At 37.1% G+C, this 22,756-nt stretch overlaps 1 protein-coding gene across 2 annotated transcripts in view; it reads right to left on the bottom strand.

Annotated features, from left to right (window-relative positions):
• Positions 1-308: 308 nt before the first annotated feature.
• Positions 309-22,756, bottom strand: part of DPYSL3 (dihydropyrimidinase like 3) — a 62,987-nt gene continuing 40,539 nt past the window's right edge. For both annotated transcript variants that reach the window (XM_007434482.4, XM_007434481.3), the window contains exons 3-14: positions 21,022-21,206; positions 17,262-17,426; positions 15,853-15,914; positions 14,451-14,531; positions 13,661-13,729; positions 8,966-9,086; positions 8,091-8,247; positions 4,491-4,632; positions 3,599-3,769; positions 2,869-3,048; positions 1,555-1,717; positions 309-1,040 (exon numbers count right to left, since the gene is read on the bottom strand). In XM_007434482.4, coding sequence (XP_007434544.2) covers positions 952-1,040; positions 1,555-1,717; positions 2,869-3,048; positions 3,599-3,769; positions 4,491-4,632; positions 8,091-8,247; positions 8,966-9,086; positions 13,661-13,729; positions 14,451-14,531; positions 15,853-15,914; positions 17,262-17,426; positions 21,022-21,206 — 1,585 coding nt within the window. In that variant the 3' untranslated portion in view covers positions 309-951. The remainder of the gene's footprint in view (positions 1,041-1,554; positions 1,718-2,868; positions 3,049-3,598; positions 3,770-4,490; positions 4,633-8,090; positions 8,248-8,965; positions 9,087-13,660; positions 13,730-14,450; positions 14,532-15,852; positions 15,915-17,261; positions 17,427-21,021; positions 21,207-22,756) is intronic.

Below are 22,756 nucleotides of genomic sequence, written 5' to 3'. Positions count from 1 at the left end.
AATCGAAAATAAACCAGCTTGCTTCTTGTCTTCTGCCATTTGAGGAAGAAATGAAAATACTGAGGGCACTGCCATCCAATGCTCTTGAGGGAGCATGATGCTACAACTTCCTTGGGTGGGTCACTAATAATTTTATGTGATGTGAAGACAGACAGCAGGAATGGGCATTAAATAAGTTAATGAGAATATCCATCTAAAATAATTGCATGTGTTTTCCTGTAATCTAGAGTTGCATCCTTTGCCCCAAAGGAACAGAAATGAGAGAGACACAGTATTACTTTGTCAAAGCAAGTCAATTAGAAAGAAAATGTCTTTCAGTTTTTTATTCAATAAAATGTACAAAGTAATAACATTTCTAACAGGAAGATGTGATACAACAGCGCCATTACAAAGATGGCTGAGTTTTCCAACAGCCTCGTGATTGTTTTGAGGCATCTCTGTCTTGTCAGCACTGAGTGGAAACAGAAGAACATGGACACAAATACAAAGATCTACTGGCCCCCCTCCCCCAATCCACCTCCCACTACCTTGGCCCACCGTCTTCTGCCCCCACCCTTCCCCTTACTAAACTCCTTGGTTGATTCTGCCCAAGTACCCTGGTTAAAGAGCTCGCTCATGTCAGTCCCACTTTTCTCCAGCCCCTGTCTTACAAGTTCATTGCACAAGCACTCACTGTGTACAATTACATATTTTTAACTTAATCACCTGTCAGATTTGCATGCATGTAAAAAAATGGGGAAAATATTAAGGCTATGAATAAACAAAAAAGGAAACCCGCAATATTTTTTTAAAGCTAGGTAGCGAGTAGCATTTATGAAACATAAGGCTTGAGGCTTATTGATTCTTCAAAATCTGAATTCTCCATTGTTCTTTTTTTCTTAAATATCAAGGTACCATTGCTCTGTTTTCCCAAATAATGGTTTTCCATTCTCTTTACCAATGACTGGAAGCTTAACTTAAAGATGTTATATTGGAACGCCCCCCTGGAGGGGCTACTATGCGCTTGCTGGCTGAGCGAACACCTTCATCAATCTGGGTACCTGTGGAGCATATATAACAGGGGGAAAGGAAAAAAAATAATGCAGATTAGAAGATTGCATCAAACTACTATTCCATACTGAAAATATTCTGGAAAAAATAATACAGAAAGAAAAATGCTTGGCTTATTAAGTATCAATATGCATTCAGGTAAACTTGCTGGTCAGCTCTGGAAATATCTATGGTCACCATGCAGAGAGAACTGGAGATGAATCACACATGTAGAGTTGACAGTCACCTGCCTGCTGCTCTTATTATGAATTGGCTTTCCCACATATAACCTCATTTGTTATGTAGGTACAAAACACAGGAAATGTGATCCATGGGTAGCCTCATCAATATGCTCCAGAAAGCCATAGGATGTGTATAATTCTCTGCCCTTTTTCCACTGTACCATATGAGGCCTACCAACGTGGCACAGAGATAATGATTTTGGAGTAACTAGAGGAAATACACCAAATACTACTGGAACTTCTCTTGTTGCCTTCTGTTGCAATCAGTGCAATCTTCTCTTACCTGATAAGCTAAATCCAGACTGGTGGAGATTTCTTACAGGTGGTGTCTGCCTAGTAGGAGAACCCCGAGTAGAGCCTGCAGGGGTGCCTCCTTTAGGGGTGGTAGTCAAATCAAACACGGGCCCATCGTACATGCCTCTTGGCACAGCATGCATTTCAGCCATCTGTCAGAAGTAATGAAAGGAAGCAATATTTATGACTGTATTATTGGGAATGATGTGCCTTTTCAATATGCTTAGATGTCTATTCTGTTGTGATTCCATAGATATGAAGGGAGGGAGGGAGGGAGGGAGGGAGGCTCATTGCCACAGCTTGCTTCATGAGTTTCATCCTTATTGGTAAAATGGAAACAGAGCTAATATTAATCCAGAGGCTATTCTAAACACAGTGGAATCATGCTATCCCTAAAAGCAACACAAGGAAGAAAAAAAGGGAAAGCTCACTGAAGGAACTAAGGGAGTAATCAGCTTTGTGTCTCTCACTAATAATGCACAGCATAACATTTCTTCGTATGTAGATGCTAAAGATACAAATTAATTACAAGATTCTGACCTTGATTTTGAAAATGGATTGATTGTGCCTCAGACTCATTAAGAGTTTCTATATAGTTTTGTGCTTCTTGCTGACCATCACTGCAAATAACTCATGGTTATAAATATTGCTGGGGGGGGGTTTGAGGTAATTGGATGAAACTAACAAATGTAACTGGAATGATGTTCACATTTCAGATAAATAGAGGCAAAAGGTTTAAAATTTCTTTCTTGACTGAATTTGCTGAAAGTTGCAGACATGTTTGCCCACTTCCTAATGATCAAGATTATCAATTTTCATATGACTAGATTCAGGTATTGTTTTACAAGCTAAGTCAGCTTGAGTGTTCTTAAAAAAAGGATTGCACTGATTCCCTCAAGATTTATGTTTGCCATTCTAATGAAAATGAAACACAGCAGAGAGGTAGCTCTTACAAACAAACCTGCAAGAATTCAGGCTTATGTTAAGCTGCTTTTCTTTGGAGGGAGTCTTGCATTTTTGGGTTGAAGGTAAATAATTTCTTCCCTTCCTCTCTTTGTGTGGGTTTTCTTTGCAAATGCAGTTTTCTTTGCAAATGCAGTTTTTACAGAAATTGAAAAATTTTAGAAGTACAGATATAAAGATTAGGGATTTATAGCAGAGTCCCACTGTGATTTAGGCATCTCCCAAATGCTTTCAAATCAAATGATGAAATATTGGAATAATCTGAGTATTCTCTCTTGTCCCTTCTTAACACTTTTTCATGTAGTAATTTTATATTATAATCCAGATTTGTCTACTTTACCTTCCTCCTTGCTTTGATGCGCTTGTAGACATAATCTGAAAATGGGGTGCCAGGAATGAAACGTCCTGTCCCTTGTGTTATGTGTAGGTTGCCATCTTCAAGCATGATCTTCCCCTGAGATATGACAACCAGTGGGGCTCCACGCAGCTCCATTCCTTCAAATATGTTGTATTCAGCTGCCTACAATATACAGTGATCAATATGGTTATTGTGTAGCAAGCACTAGCTTCTGTAAATCAGTGCCCAATCTTAATTTCATAGTTAGGTGGGGTGAAAATCTAAATAGCTGGAGAGGAAAGAGAGGATGGACTTCACTAGCAGTTAAAGAAATATTTAAATAATATCACATGTCAAACTTTGAAAAATATTATCTAAGGAGGACTTTGGTTTTAAGGACTAAGAAGACATGATTCAAGATCTTGTTCTATCAGGTGAGGAGTATTTCGGCCCCATGACTTAAGCAAGTTAGTCATGCAAAAAACCTTAAAAAGTGGTCAAACTGCAAAATCATTACAGACTTGAAACAATGTTTGTTTCCTAAACTGGAAATTCCTATTGCTAGGGTTTTTTTTCCCCACAGAGAAATAGAGTGAAGGAAATATTTACTTTTTTCACAACTGTTTAGTACCTAACTTATGAGTTGTGAACTGAAAATTCCAACAATCATTCACTTGTGACAACAAATGAAGCGATCCAGCCTTTTAGACAATTACTGTAGCAAAAGACTTACTGACTGGTGGCTTTTAGCAGATACAATTTTCACTGCATCAGGATCCCAAATGACTAGGTCACCATCTGACCCAACAGCAATCCTGCCCTTCCTTGGGTACATGTTGAAGATCTTGGCAGCATTGGTGCTTGTCACAGCCACAAACTGGTTTTCATCCATTTTCCCTGTAGCCTGTAATGTATGACCCATGCAAAACAGATTAAGGCAGGCCTGTCAATAATGGACAGGACTGAAGTTACATCCATCGTTTCTCCTAGTCACACAAAGCCCTTCACACCAGTTCCCACTTCTCTTATTTAATTATGTATTTATTTATTAAATTTATATAGCCACCCATCTCACACATGTGACTCTGGGCAGTGCACACAATTAAAATAACAAAACCAAGCAAAACAATGAAAAACAAAACCATTAAAATGCAATCAAATCTTCCTTCTTTCATTGCTCTTTCTCTCCTTTCTCTTTGTAACCTCCTCCCAACAAACAATTAGAAACTGTTTTAGTACAATTATAAATACGTTTGGAAAAAAGACTATTCACATGAAGGAGCCTGCTACAATAGCTGGGGAGAGGGGATTGAGACAGGGAGCACAATGGCATAGGCCCAAAAGCTGTACTGGGCACATCCATTCCTATATAAAGAAACCCTTTCACATGACCAATTAAATATTTCAATTTTGAAGCAGAAAGAAAAGAAAGGAAATCCAGGCAAATACTTGCTATCGTCGTATTCAGTAGCTTGGTTTATTATGTCCTCATTCTTCGTAGCTGAATGAGTCTAGCCAGGTCCCACAATCCACCTTTATTTTGAACATCTCACAGAAACTTCCCTATCACATCATCACAAGCTCAATTACATCATGGCCCTCCTCCCATAACCTCCTTTTCTTACCACTGCCTTGTCCCAAATCACCGACATCCGCTCTTCAATACCATTGGTCCCCTCCGGAATGGCTGTGAAGTTGTCTTTTCCAATCGCTTTCTGTGCTGTACTGAATGTACAGTGCGCACTTCCTGAGACTTGGAGGTCCCCGCTGGCTCGGAGACAAACCAAAAGGTTACATATGCCCTTGATCCATTCATTTTATTTTTTTTTTGCTCTATAATTATTTATAATTTGTTAAAATGTTTTATTAACCACAAGTAGGAGAGATAATAGATATGGAGAACAGTTATAACTAAAACTAAGTTTTTGTAAAGACACATTGTTCCTTTAAGTGATACAAAATGATTATTATATTAGAAACTTACTCTTCACAGCCACGTATAATGGGTATGTAGCTACTCTGTGAAACAGATCAGCTAATTAATATATAACCTACAATGGTCACATCCAGGCAAGTGCAAATGAAAGGAAGAGATTCATAGAAAAGTATCAAGGAAATAACCTTGCTTTTTAGAAAGGAAGTGAAAACAGAAGTAGTAATTTCTTCCTTAACTTTCAGAAAGGCAAAAAATTATTGATATTGAACACTCAGGTACCTGAAACCTTAAAATATGTGTCTTACCTCAAGCACAATTCCTTTTAGAAAGTTTTTCTGATGTTTAATGAAAGAAACCCTAACAGGCAGATACAGTGCTTATTCTTGCTTTGATGTCAATGCCAACAAGTAAGTTGCTTGAAGTTAGAGATGAGCATGTTTTGTTTTGAACCCAGAACAAGTCACTACAGTGTGAGGAACAGGTAGAACTGAAATGCTGTGGTGGTTTTGTGTGAAAGAAAATCGGGATTCGGTGAATAGGGCGAGCTTGGTGCCTGGTGCCCACTCCCCTCACCAGGTCCCAGGGCAGCTTATTGCACCAGCCTCCCCTGCCTGCCCACCTATCTTCCCCCTGCTTTCCTCACTGTTACTCTGCCAGTGTCCCAGAACAGCCATGTTCCACTGGCTCCCCCATCTTCTCAGGACTACTGATTTTTCAAATAAGATGGCCAACCAAGCTTGATGTAGTCACTCCCCAATTTTTTTGATCATCACTGGTCCCCCAGTTTACACTATCCTTCTGTAATTCAGAAACTAAGCAATGAATTGTAAATACCTACCACTGATTAGCTCCATTTGGGATCTTTTAAAAGTTAAGTCTGTAGCTGGTCAGAGAACTATCTTAAAACCTCACAAACCCTGGTTTTATTACAGAACATGTAAATGCCAAGGCTGAATTAGATTCATTCTGTAGGATTTACAGAAATGGAAGCCACCATTTTTAGATGAATTCTGCAACTTCTCAAAAGAATATAAGAAATCAAAAGATGCAAGGCATATAGCAGGTCAAGAACACACCTGGGAAGTTCCCTATAGGATGCCAGTAATCCAAGATGATTATGGGATGACTCTTTTCAAGTGTAGACATGCCACTGCTATGGCCATACATTTGCAGAAGCCATTGCTGAATTGAAGAGCAAAAGGCAAAAATATAAACAAAACTGTCCACAATGAACTAGAGGTATTGGCAGTGGCATATGATATGATAAAAATGTGGGAATTAGTATTCTGCAAATCAGTGGAGGCAAACCACAGACCTTTCAGCAGAATTGGCAAACTATAACAAATGTGCCCATCCCAAACAGAGAGGTCTGGGAAGAAGTCAAGTTATGCAAGTTCAAGTGTATGAAATACATTTATTTTTCTTGAAAATAGTGAAGTACCTGAATAGAACTCAATAAAATGCTTATTATGGGAAGCCAGTTCAAATGCCCTTTTATGTATCCCCTGCTGCAGTGTTGGGAATGCTATGGAAGCAACAGATGATTTGATGGAGATAGTGAATTACAGAATTCAGTATGGTAGCTTTTGAAATGATAGAGATGTCCATTGTGATGGTGGCAAAGACATGACAAAAGCTAGCCACAAATACATGGAAAAAGCAATAGAACATTTGAGTCAAAATTGCTACTAATCTGAGATATCCACAGCATGATCCTCCTTCCTGAGGCATAAACTGTGTCCATCAGAGGGTGGAAGCTTGCCCCCACAGCACTGACATTTGGAAAAGGGAATATTCAAAACAGTACAGCCAAGACCGTTTGCAAAAGTTCAAAGTTGAAAGTATGTGAAGGAAAATAAGAATAGGGGAAGAGAAAAAAAAGGACAAAAGAAGCTGTAATGAATGTACTACCACTGTGGAGACCAAAGAAAAACTGAAGTGATTTGTGAGAGAGTGCATGTGAAACACAAGGAGAGTGAGGTTCTAACCAAACTCTATTAAATTCTGTATAGCCACAGAATTCCATATATATATGGAACACAGAGACCACAGCAGAGAAGCAGGAGTTTAGTGTTAACAGTCATTTAACTCTATTTAAAAATCCATGTATTTCTTTAAAAATCAAGTAATAATAATTCACTTTTGCTTATTATTATTGCCAGTAGGAGGCAGCAAAAAATAACAGTAATGACTTAAAGAGTTGTGCACAGATTTTTATGGAAACTTCCTGTTTCCTGACATCTGTTAGCTGCCCAGGATTCAAGAACTGAAAGGATGTACTATAATTAAGGGACGAAAAAAATCCATAAAGCCTTGTCTAAACAACAGGAAAGTATAGAAAATCTTTGGCTTCCAGATGGACTGTGTGTCTGATTTTTCTGAATCAAAAGGAAGAGCCTCATTGCTAAGTCTGGGTCTCTGAACCAAAATTCTAACCCAACAATAATCTCAATCTTCTCTTAATAATTTGGTGCCATATGCTTGCTTTCCTTCATAGAGAAATCTGTGTCAATTAGATCTATTTTACTAAACATAAACAGAAGCAAAGATTCCTGTCATGTAAACCTCCTGAGGGCTGGCCCAAGACAGTGAAGAACACAGTAGTTATGAGAAGCAGATGTAGCTTACTTCAAATGCATTATCTAAATAAAATTTAGAACTTAGACACAGGAATACATAAATTATCCCACAGTTCCCAAGTAACCATGGCCGAGGCTCCACATACAACTCTTGCTACTAGAATGGCTATTTTTGCTATGCCAGTGAGTTTTAGCTCTGTTCAAAGCACATAACGCATTTCTAGTTGCCCATTTAATCCTGTGCCAGTACGTGTTTCAGTTAAATATTACTCTGTTCTAAGTGGTCTCTTTCTCTTGCTTTTCAGTGATGTAGTGGTGACAAGGTGCTGGACTGGGACTGGGGAGACACAGGTTCAAATCCAGCTTCAATGAGGGAACCTTATTGTCACTATATCTCAGCATAACCTACATCGCATGATCACTGTTAATGGGGTTGCTGTGAAGGGAAAATCGCCATCAATTCTTGAAGGCAGAATCCAAAATAATTCTTTCTCATTAATGGATTATTGTGGGGCTCACCACTGTCCTCAATTTGAAATTGTATTATATTACCATTTCACATATAAATATACAGCCCAAGCTTTGTAATCAGTTACTTCCATATATAACTAAGTCTGCTGTTGCCAACTTCTAGGCAGCAATACATTTTGTCTTCAAAATTTTAGGAATGCTAGTGAAAGGAGGGCTTTCCCTTTCTTGCTATTACCAACCTGGCCAGTAAGGAGTTGATGTAATCTGGGGTGGTTGGATCTGGACTCAGAGGTGGGGAGGTGACAAAAGCAGCAGCCTTTGCCCAGTTCTTACTCCAGTAATGTGTTCCGTCTGTTCCAAGACTGGCTGTGATTGGCTCACCAAACACCACATTGCCTGGTGATCATGATGGGGGGAAAAAGGGACAAAGAACACGCATTACAGAGAAAGAAGCAAGAAACCAGATACATTCCTGTTTTTAAGGCAGCAGTCACTTATTTCTAATGCCTACTTTGGTTCTGTTGATCCAAAACACGATAGCCAGATTTCAAAGCAAAGTACAAAGCACCTGTGCTTAAAAAATGGTATGTCTTCCAGTTTGCTTCTAAGCCCAAATCAGATGAATTTTAGCTTTTAAAGAGACTGAGTTACAGATTGCTTTAAAATGAAAAGGAATATTAGTAGTAGTGAAAACATGAGACCTGCTATGTTCAACATTCTGTATCATGTAACTAGTTACATCTGGAAACTCAAAAATAAACCTGTGCCCTAGTAACTGGTACTAAGACTTACAAAGTTACTCTATCATATTCTTTCTTACCCACCTTCTTTATAAGTTACTCCTCCAAATACGGTCATTTTTTAAATTCTCACCAACCTTACTCCTTGGGAGCTTCCAAGACTGTGAAAGTTTTTGTTAAAGCCAATCTCTGCAACACTTGAACAATTTCAGAAATGTGCTTTTTGGCTTTACCTGTACTTCTGTTTTGTTAAATGTTTTTTGTAGAAGGGGCAATGTGCACTGATTCCAAGGGTGCATTTTGGGCTGTAAGGCCGAGTGTAAGTTCTGAGCCAGAAAATAGGGAAAATAAGATACAAGGCTGTAGCAGCTTACCCTTTTTCCGGGCTTGTGAAATCAGATCAGCAGCACTCTTGCTCATCACTTTAGTCACATACAAGGGGCAGTTGGTCTGGCTGGCAATGGTGATGGCACGGAAGACAGCTTCAGCCTCCAACTGAAACAGAAGAGGGTAGTGAGTTTACACATATTCAGATAGGATGGATAATCTCATAGGACACAATGAATTCTCTTTCACCACATAACATTTTGCTTTTCAAAAGAGTGTTTGGAAGAACATGGAAAAAAAAAAAGACCTCCAAAATTGCCCATAACGTACAATTTGTATATAAAACAGATATGATAGAAATATGTCCAAAATTTGTCCAGCACAGTATCAATCTGTACTAAGTGTTTTGTTCTATTCACAAATCCGGCACTATTGTGGTTTATAATCATTCATGCATTTTGTAATAGAAACAATACGTATTATATGCAGCAGCAGGATTTTGACTTTCAAGGTGAAAATCAACAACTTCAAATATGTGACACTATATTTTTTTACATAATGAGTTATATGAATCTTGAATGTGCTGCAGAGTCATTAAATGAGTTTGCTGGATAGAGAAAATATGGTCGATAGAACTGCCAGCTATTTAAATCAGGGAAGCAGTGAAACATTTATGAATGTGAGAAAGTTTATTGTATTTAGAGAAACTGTGCAATAAAGCGAATGGGCCTGAATCATGGAACAATTTGTATAAATATGGAGTTGAAGACTGGTTGTTGAATGCAACAGAGCAAGCAGTACATGATGGAAGGGAAGCATAGATGAGAATAAATTGAATGCTGAGTAAATGGCTCCACACTGGATAAGAAGGCAAGAATATGCAACTTCCCTGTCGTTGTTTAATGACTATATGGATATGTGTATCAGAAATGTTTCTCTTAACAAAGTGTTGTTTGGAGGTATAAACGTGTGTGTCCTCCTGCAGAAAATGTCATGTTGTCTGAGAACCAAAATTAATTGTAGTGAATTTTAGACAGACTGTATGACGTAACGAGGAGGATGTATCTAAACATTACAGTGTCACTAAAAATGGGCTGCAAGTTATACATAAATTATGAACAATCCAAGCAAGCAAATGAATTCATGTATCTTGGCACAGGGATACAGTGGAAACAAGGATGGAAAAGTACAGAGAGGTATAGTTGGTAGATTTAGGTTTTTCTTTCCTTTCTTGCATAATGTTGCTTACCGTTCAGGGAATATGTGATGGATATGTGTTTATGTATGGAAAACAGTATGAAGAATAAAGAGAGATATTATGCAGCTAGAATGATAATTTAAAAAGCAGCAAACAAGAGGTAAAATTAACTCATCATTAAAATTTAAACCTTGACCAAACAGAATATTAATAATCCGTCTACATCAATAAAGACCCAGTTCATAAATAGAGAGTTAATTCATATCATCAATCCAAGACCGTAAATCTGAAGTGGTGCTGTCTTTCCATTGCAGAACAGTAATCGCAGTAAATCCATAGTTCTTCATTAGCTGATACATTCCAAATTATTGGTACATAATTTAAAATCACATTGACATCTTAAAACCACATTGTTCTTCCCAAAATCCAAAACAAACTTACAGATCCAAAACAAAAAAATCCAAAACAAACTTATGTATATTAAACCAAAATGGGACAATAACGGGCAAGCCTGCATTACATGTACAAGCACCCTGCCCGTCACTTCATACTGCCAGTGTAATGAACCCTTCCTAAAACATTCCAGGATTCCCGTTAAATTTGAAAAGGTTATGATTAACCTTAATTTGTTGATATGGGATATGCCAACTCTTTATTTCAAAGTTCTTGCAATTAATTAATATTCCCCTTAACAATACTTTTTAATTGTTTATAAAAATAATTATAAAAATATTGCTCTATGAATTCCAAAAGATTTCCCTGCAATTAACAAACTGGAATATCTAAGAGTCTAAGTTTATTTTGTGGATAAATTTAAAACCTAAATTTCTGTTGCAACATCTTCCAAATATGCTTTGCGGCCTTTAATACTGGAAATGCAACTGAATCAACTGCATTATTGTATTGCATTGCATTCATAGCATAGCATAGCATAGCATAGCATAGCATAGCATAGCATAGCATAGCATAGCATAGCATTATATTATATAATATAAATTATAACTAACTATATATCTACACATAAAGAAACTTTCCTTGGGGAAATTACTCTTAGATACTAGGTATTTAAACACCAAGTTTTTACAAGGGTCTATAAATATGCTATAGCCTATTGAAAATATGAGTTTTATTCCAGTTAGCTGAAAATCTGATAAATTACCAAACTATTATACTATTTCAAAAAAATTTAGCATCAAACATTCCTAATTCACAAGAAGTAATATATCATTTTCAAATAATAACAGTTTGTGTACACCTCCAGCTGTTGTTACATCCAGAATGTCTGCTGATTGTCCAATAAGATAGGCCAGGGGTACCAACGTTAAATTAAATAGGAGATAAAGGGCATCCTTACAAGTTCCAGGAGACACCTTGAAGGGTTAGAAAATGCCTGTAATTCTGTTTGTGATAACCTTGGCTGAAGGATTAAAGAACCACATTTTAGTTCAATTAATAAGAAAAAAGGAAACCTGTATTTGACCAGAACTTGCCCCCAAATTTTCCACTGTACAATATCAAAGGTCTTTTCCCATTCCAGTGAAACTTTCACTGCTGATTTCAGTTTTTCTGAATACATACCTAAAATATCAATTAATAATCTATTACTATCTGAGGCTTGTTATTCTTCTATGAAATGAGATTGGACAGGATGGAAAATGTGTATAATCTGTACTTTACATGCCAGGATCTCTGTCTTTATTCAAAAGAACATCACTGTAAACCTCCAACAAAATAGCAACCCAAAATGAAAGAAAAAACGAAAAATCAATATATGTCTTATACCAATTGACAGGACAGCCATCAGGACTAGGAACCCTTCCTATTTTTATAGATTTAATAACAGTTATTATTTCTATTATATATTGTATTATGTAAGGATGTTGCTACAAAAACAGCTCGGTCATGTGCTAAGAGCTTTATTATTTAAAAAATCACTCTAAAAGGAAATCAGTAACTATATAGTCAGTGAACAGTCAGTATAGAATTCCTGGGGTAGATGGGCAGCTATATAAATTTGTTAAATAGATAAAGTTAAGTTAAGAACAGAGACACCTCATTACTATATTAATACGTCTCTACTGGGCACACATTTCAATCCGACCAGTGACAAGTTATTATTTTTAACACAGCCTTTGCCAAGATGATGAACACCGAAGTGTTGAACTCCAACTGCTATAATTGCTAGCCTGGAGAAAGCTGGATTAAAAGTATTCTGGACTAATAAATTATGCATCAACTATTGTTCTGTCAGAACCTAGGGAAATATTTGCACCTGGGTGATTGTATCTGTTCTGATTATAAGGGTTCTTCTACCCTTCCTGTGAGCCTGTTGGCCACTTTGGCTTTCCATGACACAATGGGTCTGTACTGCTAGAACTTTCAACACTTCATCAAGTGAGCTATCTTTGGAACATTACATCATCCACTAGTCAGCCTGACTTCAATGGAAATTGCCTTCTAGCTGTCCAAGTATTTAGCAGGACAGGCTAAATAGCGTTACACAGGAAAGGGGAAAAACAAATAAAGAGTATCCTGAAAGGACACTGTCCTAAACACACACAAGTTATTCAAGGCACCAAAGAATGTGGGGTATTAAGAAGTTTAAATAGCTTATGGCTCATGCAGCTGCATACAAGGAGCATGATCATCCCTCTTGAAGTATGAACTCAAATCTTTGGTTTCCTTCCCTAACACAGTCCATGTATCCTAGAAACATTTTAAATGGAATGTAAAAGGCTTTGCCAAGAAAAACACATTTGCACGTCTTATTGGATTCTGAGTATACTGCAACATGCAGCTGGGATACTGCAAATTCAGCATCAACCTGTTTAGAAGCATGAGAAAATGTATAATATAAACTCTTAAAAAGTATGGAATTCCACAAATGAAGGCAACTTGAACATGCTGCCTATACAGTCAAGCATGGAACTTTATGCTATACATGTTTTCACTGAGTCATTTTACTGTTGTGAGCGATCGTGACAATGTTTATTTCAACTTTTGTGTATGTGACTTCAAGTCAGTGTTGACTCTTGGTGACTGCCTGGATGGTTTTCTTGGTAAGGTTTTTCAGATGTGGTTTGCCATTGCCTCCTTCCTAGGTCTGAGAGAGAGAGTGATGGGTCCAAAGTCACTCAGCTGGCTTTGTGGCTAAGGCAGGACTAGAACTCAGGGTCTCCCGGTTTTTAGCCTGATGCCTTAATCACTACAGCAAACTGGCTCTCTCATTTCAACTGGCAACATAGAAATGCAAAGAAATAAATCCTACCATGACTCTCATACTTGGACATACAGAAAGGAATACTTCAGTGAAAACGAATGAAACTATTGCAACAATTTTAGGTGTTTTTATTACACACTGTTATCAGTCAACGGGGGCGACATAGTGGAATGCTGTTGTTGCAATTCTATGTGTTTTATTATGCACGTAGACATATACTCATACAAAACATAATAGCACAGAAGAGGTCTGGTGTGACATCAACCATATAGTCTAGTTATTTAAATCAGTGAGATATTTGCTCAGAAATCATTAATATATTACCTCTTCTGGTCTACTTAGCACATGACCCTCTGGGCCAGTTATTCCCATCTCCAACATCCTAGCTTGTTCCTAAAGAATAGAATGACATTGAGACTTGAATTAGTTACGAGTTTAATTATATGTTAATTATTTGATCAATTAATTGTGAAATTTAATGATCATTTAAAATTATCAATAATTTAAAATAATGTCTACTTTACATCTACCGTTCTTTCTTCTAGTATTAGTTTTCTTTGAAACATTTAAATAAGAAGAAATAAAAAACAAGAAAAATGTTTTAAATGTATTCATATAATTAAACTTTTATTTAGCTAGCATTATCCATTCTTTGAGTTGCTTATGTTTTTGTACAAATTAGCTTTTAGGAAACTGTATGTAGAATAGAACATTGAAAATGTAACTGAAGTGCAGCAACAAAGATTTCAAACCATTTTTTAATATTTGAAAAATCTGGGGATGATCAAGCTTGTGCATCTAGGAAGTAGACATGCTTACAACTTTAACTCTCAGATTGCTGCAAATTTATTACTTTGAAATTATTAGCAGTGAGAAAGCTCATATTGAGACAAGGTTACTTGATGCTGAATTGATGTAAAGTTAATGCTAAACATACTGTAACTCAAGCATTCTTAATTCTATTGTCCTGATGAGATTAAAGGACTTGTTTGACCTTTCAGAATAAATCTATACAATATGTCATAAGGTACTCTTTCCATACTATATTTCCATACATAACTTTATATTATTGCTTGCATGCTGTTATTTGGTCACAGAAAAGGCAGAACATTACCTGTGCAATTATGTCCCCATTTTCAGCATGAACCTGAGCTACTGCACCAAGTTCTCCTAAGAAACTAAATATCTCATACAGCTGAAAAACAGGATGCAGCAAGAAAGCCAGCATTAAAAGACGAAGATTTATCTCTGTACAGCATGTCTCAAATGAATACACAACACATATTTTGTTATAATTATGGACTTTTAATGACTTGACCATTCAATGCTCACTAACAATAAAAAAAGAAACTGAACTTCACACAATGCACTACTGGCTGAAGCCAAGTGTCTAATTACAGTTATATATGTGCTGCAGCTGCTTCATAATTGGATGTTCTGAGAAACGTCAAAAATTTAGTAACAATATGCTTAAACCATCAGGATTAGAATTTGTTTAGGAGTGAGCATGGATTTAACACAAACTGCTAGTTTATGAGGCTGTCCTTAAAAAAACCAATAATCTCACTCAAAATTGGTCCTTGCAGCCAGTTTTTGTTTTCCTACTTCCTTAACTAATGGAGACTGGGGATTCACCTTCATTTTTGATTTAATATACTTATCAAGTGCCTCTTTAAAAACCTTTAAAGTTATTTACAAAACACATAAATGACCATATAATACTGCAAATTAACATCAAGCAGCAAAACTTGTGCATTGTTTCCACTGAAGGCAGAAACATCTGCAGTTATATCTTAAAATTTATTTCAGTTATATGACCAGAAACCTGTCTATTAAACATTACAAATCCACCTTATAGATTTTAATTTGAGGGCAGGAGGAAACAACAAAATAGCTTTGGCATTCACTATACTTTTATTAAGGAATTAACCCAAAGTTAAATAATAAAAGCTATCAGATTCTTCTGAGCTTCTGGACCATAAATCTACTGTCAAAAGTTAACCAACCTTTCCCTTTATTAAGTTATATCTTCTTTATTAGGTTATATCTTCTTTTAACTAATTTTCTTGCTACAGTAGATAGTGTCATTTATTCAAGGATTTCTGCAAGTGTCTGTGTCAGTCCTAGCATACATTCATTTAATGAGCACATCTGGACCAAAAGCATGTTCCCATCTCCCAAATTTAAAATGCACTGATCTTTTCTTTTGTAGGCCAGCATCAGGCCTACAAAGGTATATTGCCTTTGAATATGGAACTATGATTTCTAATGGCCATTAATATATCTGATTTTTATCAAGTGCAGCTACAAACCTCCTCTACAGGTGTTCCAGGACTACATACATCATACAGTGAGTTCATTTTGTTTATTCTTAATGTCATTTCTCTAGTTTTTAATCCCACATGGGTTCACCAAGATAACATACAGCCCCAAATTAAAATACATTACAAATCTGAATAATTTTTATTAGACAAATATGCAATTCTATATACATAGTACAATAACCTATTTCTTACCTCTGTGTTTGACATCTGATACAAATCCTTATAGGCCATGTAAACCAGGAAAGAGTTAACTCCTAAGGCAACGGAAGATTATAGAAGAGAAGTATTGGCAAACAAGTAATACAAAAAATTCTGCACACATAGTTGAATGGGAATCTTTTGCAAAAATAAGCAACAAGGGAATCTTTTCTGTTTATTGTCTTATTAGTTAATGCTTTGGAATACTGCTATTATCCAACCATGTCACTATTAAATCTTAAATGCAGTCAAAGATATTGGCCATACTTTGGGATATAACAAGGGTGTTGTTGAATCCACTGTGCCTCAGCTTATTATTTCTCATAAGTTTACAGAAATAATCCCCATATGATGAAGCTCACTTCTGAAAAGGTGAAAACATTATTCACTTTTGCATATTATGGTAAACTATGATTTAGGTTTATGCAAAAGCCCAGTTCCTTTGAAAAGTCCATAATGCTGGGAAAGAGGAAGGAGAGAGAAAAGAATGAACACTAGCAAGGTGGATGGACTCAGTTACAGTGGTGATGGGTACACCATTGGGAATCCTGAAAGTTGGGGACAGATAATTCTGGACAAGATTGCTAAGAGTCGACACTGACTTGATGACAGTAATTTAGCTCATAAGATACTCAAGGATACTCCCCAAAACACTGGGTCTATATGTTCTTAGTTCTGTTCTCAGGCAAGTAAGGAGGAGGTAAAATAAGCTTATAATAGTTTCCAATGTAGTCATTCCATGTAAGCCAGTAGTTGTAATTTAAAATAAATTTTAGAATTCATTGATAGCCAGTTGACTAATAAAAACTACCCAATAGTTCAGTCAATAGTTAGTAAGTTAAAATTTTAATAACAAAAAAAAAAATCACTTGTGGCTATCATTTACAAAGCTACTTAAGGGAAGATACAGTGATTTGGAAGAAAGAATGCCAACAGTGATAAGGGAATACATTTGCAGTACTAAACAACTGAAACCACTCTTTGTAAATAATTTTTTACACTTCATATATTATGAAGCTGAATTCATAATGAAATATAGCTTTTGGTTTTTTAATGAAGAAATTGCACTGGAATTGCAACTAAATCTGGGTTGCAAGACTCTGGTCCCTAAGTGACACATCCAGAACAATATTTTAACTCTTATTACAATGAACTGAAAACACTTTTCTTGAAGAATGACAAATAAGGGGCTAAAAGAATTGTTGCAAAAGTTATGTCTGGTACAGGATTCACACACATACTAACAAATGGCAATTAAGTTTCACTCAAAGATAGCAGTAAGAAAATTGACTGAAGTTGCTAAATCTCAGAACATAAATTTAGGTTCACTGTCGTATATTCTGTTACTAGAACAGAATAGTAATTAGGATGAGAAAAGACAAGAGATCATGGTACTAACAAACCTTTTTCTTTGATGAGTGTCTGCACTTCCTGCTTGACACTATCATTCCAATGGGTGATATCCACATGCAGTGAGTAGTCACAGCAAACCTTCCCATCACCCCATTCTCGCCACTTCTCATAAGCTTCTACCAGGCTTGATTCTGGTTCAGGTACAACATGGTCAACTGTGAAAAAGAGTAAGTAAGCTCTAGCAGAGAATCAAGAATGGATGCCCTTTCCTCCTGTCAGGAGTTTGTCTACTAAACAACTATGCACTCAGTATCCAAAATCTAATGTCCTTTCATTGTAAAACATCTTTATTCATCCTTGGCTACTGGTACGTAATGATTATCTGTCTGGCTTAAGAATAAAAATAAGTACCACAGAGACTAGCTAATCAAATTCTTCTGGCTTCAGTGTCTTATTTGGAAAATTGCTTTTGCTGTCTGAACAACAGAAGTCCTCATTCTTGTAATGGAGAGCATGGTATAAAAATAAGAAAATTGTTTAGGTCAGCTCAATGAACTGAAACTCAGTGAACTGAAACTCACTGAACTGGCCAATTTGAGAAAGGGGAAAATGAAAAGGCTTTGAAGTTAGAAACATTTTAGAACTATACAGAATAATCATTGTATTTTTCACATTTATTAGCTTCTATGCAGCAAATGAACCAAGAATGTGTCTTATTGCTTGTAATCTCTCACATAAATATAGAGTGCACTTGCCTGGAGAGGGATAAAAAAAAAAAAAGGCCCTGAACTCTGGATTAATACTTTCTAGCAATATTCCAGATGCTTCTAGTGGTAAGACAAGCAGGTTCCAGGCTCCCTATCCTTCACAACCATCCATTTACAGTGGGGCAAAAAAGTATTTAGTCAGCCACCAATTGTGCAAGTTCTCCCACTTAAAAAGATGAGAGAGGCCTGTAATTTTCATCATAGGTATACCTCAACTATGAGAGACAAAATGGGGAAAAAAATCCAGAAAATCACATTGTCTGATTTTTAAAGAATTTATTTGCAAATCATGGTGGAAAATAAGTATTTGGTCAATATCAAAAGTTCATCTCAATACTTTGTTATATATCCTTTGTTGGCAATGACAGAGGTCAAATGTTTTCTGTAAGTCTTCACAAGGTTTTCACACACTGTTGCTGGTATTTTGGCCCATTCCTCCATGCAGATCTCCTCTAGAGCAGTGATGTTTTGGGGCTGTCGCTGGGCAACACGGACTTTCAACTCCCTCCTAAGGTTTTCCATGGGGTTGAGATCTGGAGACTGGCTAGGCCACTCCAGGACCTTGAAATGCTTCTTACAAAGCCACTCCTTCGTTGCCGGGGCGGTGTGTTTGGGATCATTGTCATGCTGAAAGACCCAGCCACGTTTCATCTTCAATGCCCTTGCTGATGGAAGGAGGTGTTCACTCAAAATCTCACGATACATGGCCCCATTCATTCTTTCCTTTACACGGATCAGTCATCCTGGTCCCTTTGCAGAAAAACAGCCCCAAAGCATGATGTTTCCACCCCCATGCTTCACAGTAGGTATGGTGTTCTTTGGATGCAACTCAGCATTCTCTCTCCTCCAAACACAAGTTGAGTTTAGACCAAAACGTTCTACTTTGGTTTCATCTGACCATATGACATTCTCCCAATCCTCTTCTGGATCATCCAAATGCTCTCTAGCAAACTTCAGACGGGCCCAGACATATACTGGCTTAAGCAGGGGGACACATCTGGCACTGCAGGATTTGAGTCCCTGGCGGCATAGTGTGTTACTGATGGTAGCCTTTGTTACTTTGGTCCCAGCTCTCTGCAGGTCATTCACTAGGTCCCCCCATGTGGTTCTGGGATTTTTGCTCACCATTCTTGTGATCATTTTGACCCCACGGGGTGAGATCTTGCGTGGATCCCCCAGATCGAGGGAGATTATCAGTGGTCTTGTATGTCTTCCATTTTCTAATTATTGCTCCCACAGTTGATTTCTTCACACCAAGCTGCTTGCCTATTGCAGATTCAGTCTTCCCAGCCTGGTGCGGGTCTACAATTTTGTTTCTGGTGTCCTTCAACAGCTCTTTGATCTCAGCCATAGTGGAGTTTGGAGTGTGTGTTTGAGGTTGTGGACAGGTGTCTTTTATACTGATAACAAGGTCAAACAGGTGCCATTACTACAGGTAACGAGTGGAGGACAGAGGAGCCTCTTAAAGAAGTAGTTACAGGTCTGTGAGAGCCAGACATCTTGCTTGTTTGTAGGTGACCAAATACTTATTTTCCACCATGATTTGCAAATAAATTCTTTAAAAATCAGACAATGTGATTTTCTGGATTTTTTTTCTCCTTTTGTCTCTCATAGTTGAGGTATACCTATGATGAAAATTACAGGCCTCTCTCATCTTTTTAAGTGGGAGAACTTGCACAATTGGTGGCTGACTAAATACTTTTTTGCCCCACTGTAAACAAGGATGTGTATCTTCCTAAAATGCAATCTAAGTATCTTTTTAATTGTGATTGATGTAATCTTTAATTTCCCTTTCAGACTTTTCATACAGAGGACACTTTCAACAAGCATGAGAAATGGCAGACCAAGAAAGAAACTATAGTTTTAACTGCTTATACTTTAAATTTATCCTAAAAATTTATGATTCGTTAAGTCAAAAAGCTTCAGCAACAGGACCAAGCTGTGCCTGTGGAAGAGTTACTTAAAACATGAGTCAAGAATTTCACTTCCATTTTAGTTTGCTTTGTTTGTTTCAGAACTGGGCTGGGAGATTCCTATTCTGAGACACATTTGGACAGATGCCCTATTTCTTTCCACAGGCATTTATTATTTGTTAAATTATCAAAAGAGCATAGCAACTGAAATCTAGGCATGGACAGAAACATTTATTCTGAGCCATGTAAGATTCTCCTTGAAGATTTTAAATAAAGTATGCACATCCTCACTTTTCAAGCACAAAAATCAAGTGTGCCAAATCAGTTTTCTCCAAATTCAGATCATAAAACATATGGAGGACATCAGGGCACCAAACTTTTCAGAAAGCCTAAGCATTCTATAGTACTTGTAATACAAATTCCATTTGTCTGAATGAACTTTATATACTGTGGATACTTGTGGATAAGCTGAGAATTTTAGGTACCAAAATACAACCAAAAAATTGGGTTTGGCTTATCCACCAATGGGCTTATCCATGAGTATGTAAGGTAATACTGTTTTAAAGTACCCGTATATGCTCATAGATCAGCCTATCCATGATAAGCCAACCCTTGAATTTTTAACCAAAATACCATGAAAAATGCACCATTCACACATAAGACAATCACGAAAATTAAAGCATATGAATATTTTGAGTTTTGGCTTATTCGTGGGTGGTGAACTTTTCACAGTATTTTGGTTAAAAATTCAAGGACGGGCTTATCCACAAGTATATTTGGTACCAATGTACCATAATGGTACCAATGTACCATATTTGGTACCAACGTACCATAACGTATAAAGCTATACATTATGTAATTTTTAAAAATCCGGGGAAAAACTGCATAGTTTGTTCTAAAGGATGGCCATATACATGACAGAATACTGTAACAACTGAAAAGAAGGGCCAGTTCTTAGATTTCTGAAGTAGCTTTCAGAAAATTCTTTCCCCTGGAGAAAGCTCATCAAACCCTAAAAAACATTACAGGTCCATATTATATACCAGAAATTTAACTTGCATAATAACAACAACAATAAAAAAAAAATTAACAGCACTGCAAATGGATAGAAAGATCCTCCTTGCACTTACTGATCATGGTAGTCCCACCCGCCAGGGCTGCTTTTGTCCCTTGGAGGAAATCATCCACGGCTGTCATTCCTTTGTATGGCATTTGCAAGTGAGTGTGGACATCAATTCCACCAGGGATAACCATCCTCCCATTGGCTTCTATGGTCTTCACTCCCCCAGGAACTATTAAGTTGTCACCAATTTGTCTGATTAAAAAGTATCAAAATAGTTAGAGATAGGCACATACATTTACAATGAAAAACAAAAACCCTCAGTAGGATTCAAGCATTTTCTCATGTATTAGTTCCTTGCCTCAGTTTGTATCATTCAAATCTTTATTTTTATACTTATTATTACTTAGTACATTCCGCCTGTTTGTGTAAACCCACGAGGCAGCTTACCACAATGTAAAAAATTCAAAATATAAAACATATCCTTGATACCAAATTAATACATTGGTACCATTAAAGTAATCAACTATTAAAAGTTTCTTGATAGAGATGCTGTTTTGTCAATATTTTATTTATTTATTTAAGCAAAGGTGTTTCATTTATGCTTTATTCTGCAAACAATGAGGTTCTTCAAGAAAGGGAAGAATGTACTTCATTAAATAAAGATATAATGTGGAATATCATTACCCCAGAGGTAAGACTGGCCCCCACCTTGATACTTTTCTGGAAGGCCCTTAAGACATGGTTTTGTCAGCGGACCTGGAGACCCCAAGCTGATAACGGAGCTGATCAAATGGTTAGTCTGAGTGTGTCTGCTGCCGCCGGGGGACAGGGTAGGGGTTTACTGGTTTTTGTATTATGGATTTTAATTTTGTAAGCTGCCCAGAGTCACCGGGTGTGAGTTGGGCATCCATATAAATTTGTTTGTTCGACTGATAATTTTTTTTACCAGAAGCATTCAGTATATTGCCACAATAATGGGAACAAATGACCCCAAAAGTGGGTCTCAACCTAATCAGCAGACACAAAGCAACAGGGATATTATATGAAAGTTACTGGGAGATAAGTAGCTTAGCTCTTCTTCTGCTTCTCATGTCTCAAGGAAAAGCAACAGAGAAAAATACTAAGCTACAGCCTGCTTCAGATTTTCCCAAATTGCAAAGTTGTAGGAATAGCTAAAGACTCAGGTCTGAAGGCTAAAAGGACCAGGTGAGATGTAAAGTGCTTGAGACCAGATACACGCATTATGAAAGCAATGCACAAATGCCAGCTGCTCCTCCCTCTGAGAAACAACTGGTTCTCAGTCTGTTTCAGCACACAGGTGGGAAAGAGATTTGAACCATGGAACTGATGTGGCTGTAAGCTTATTGTTGGCAGTTGCTGTTTTTCTGATGTAGTTTCAGTGTTTCTAGTATCTGTAATGTAGTTAGCTTTTTAAAGAGCCATGTTTTTGAATCTCTACCTGCTGTCTTCAAGCTCAAGTAACTGTGTGGATGAAGCCTGACATTAGGTTTCCAGGAACTTTAACAGTACTAGCTTTCAGTATTTGATTTCACCTAACCTAGAAAAGCAGCAAGCAATTTTTAATGTTGCAGTTGCATTTGTTTACCTCTTAATTCACTTCCCTTTGCTATACTGTCTTCCTTTCTTATTGATGGGGGTGGGGATGGGGATGGGGATACCAACAATCCCCAGATATACTTAGCAAGTCAGGGCTATGACTAAGGGCCAATGACAGTTTCAAACATAAAATGTGCATATTACATTTTGTGGAAAGATGTCCCACATAATCATTCCTGGGTTCA

This window comes from Python bivittatus, unplaced genomic scaffold, assembly GCF_059951505.1.
Source record: "Python bivittatus isolate LINGU-HERP-01145 unplaced genomic scaffold, Pbiv_v1 ctg000080_np1212, whole genome shotgun sequence".
Taxonomy (NCBI): Eukaryota; Metazoa; Chordata; class Lepidosauria; order Squamata; family Pythonidae; genus Python; species Python bivittatus.
The sequence above is the reverse complement of the archived record's forward strand: the minus strand, read 5'-3'. Positions and strand labels throughout refer to the sequence as shown.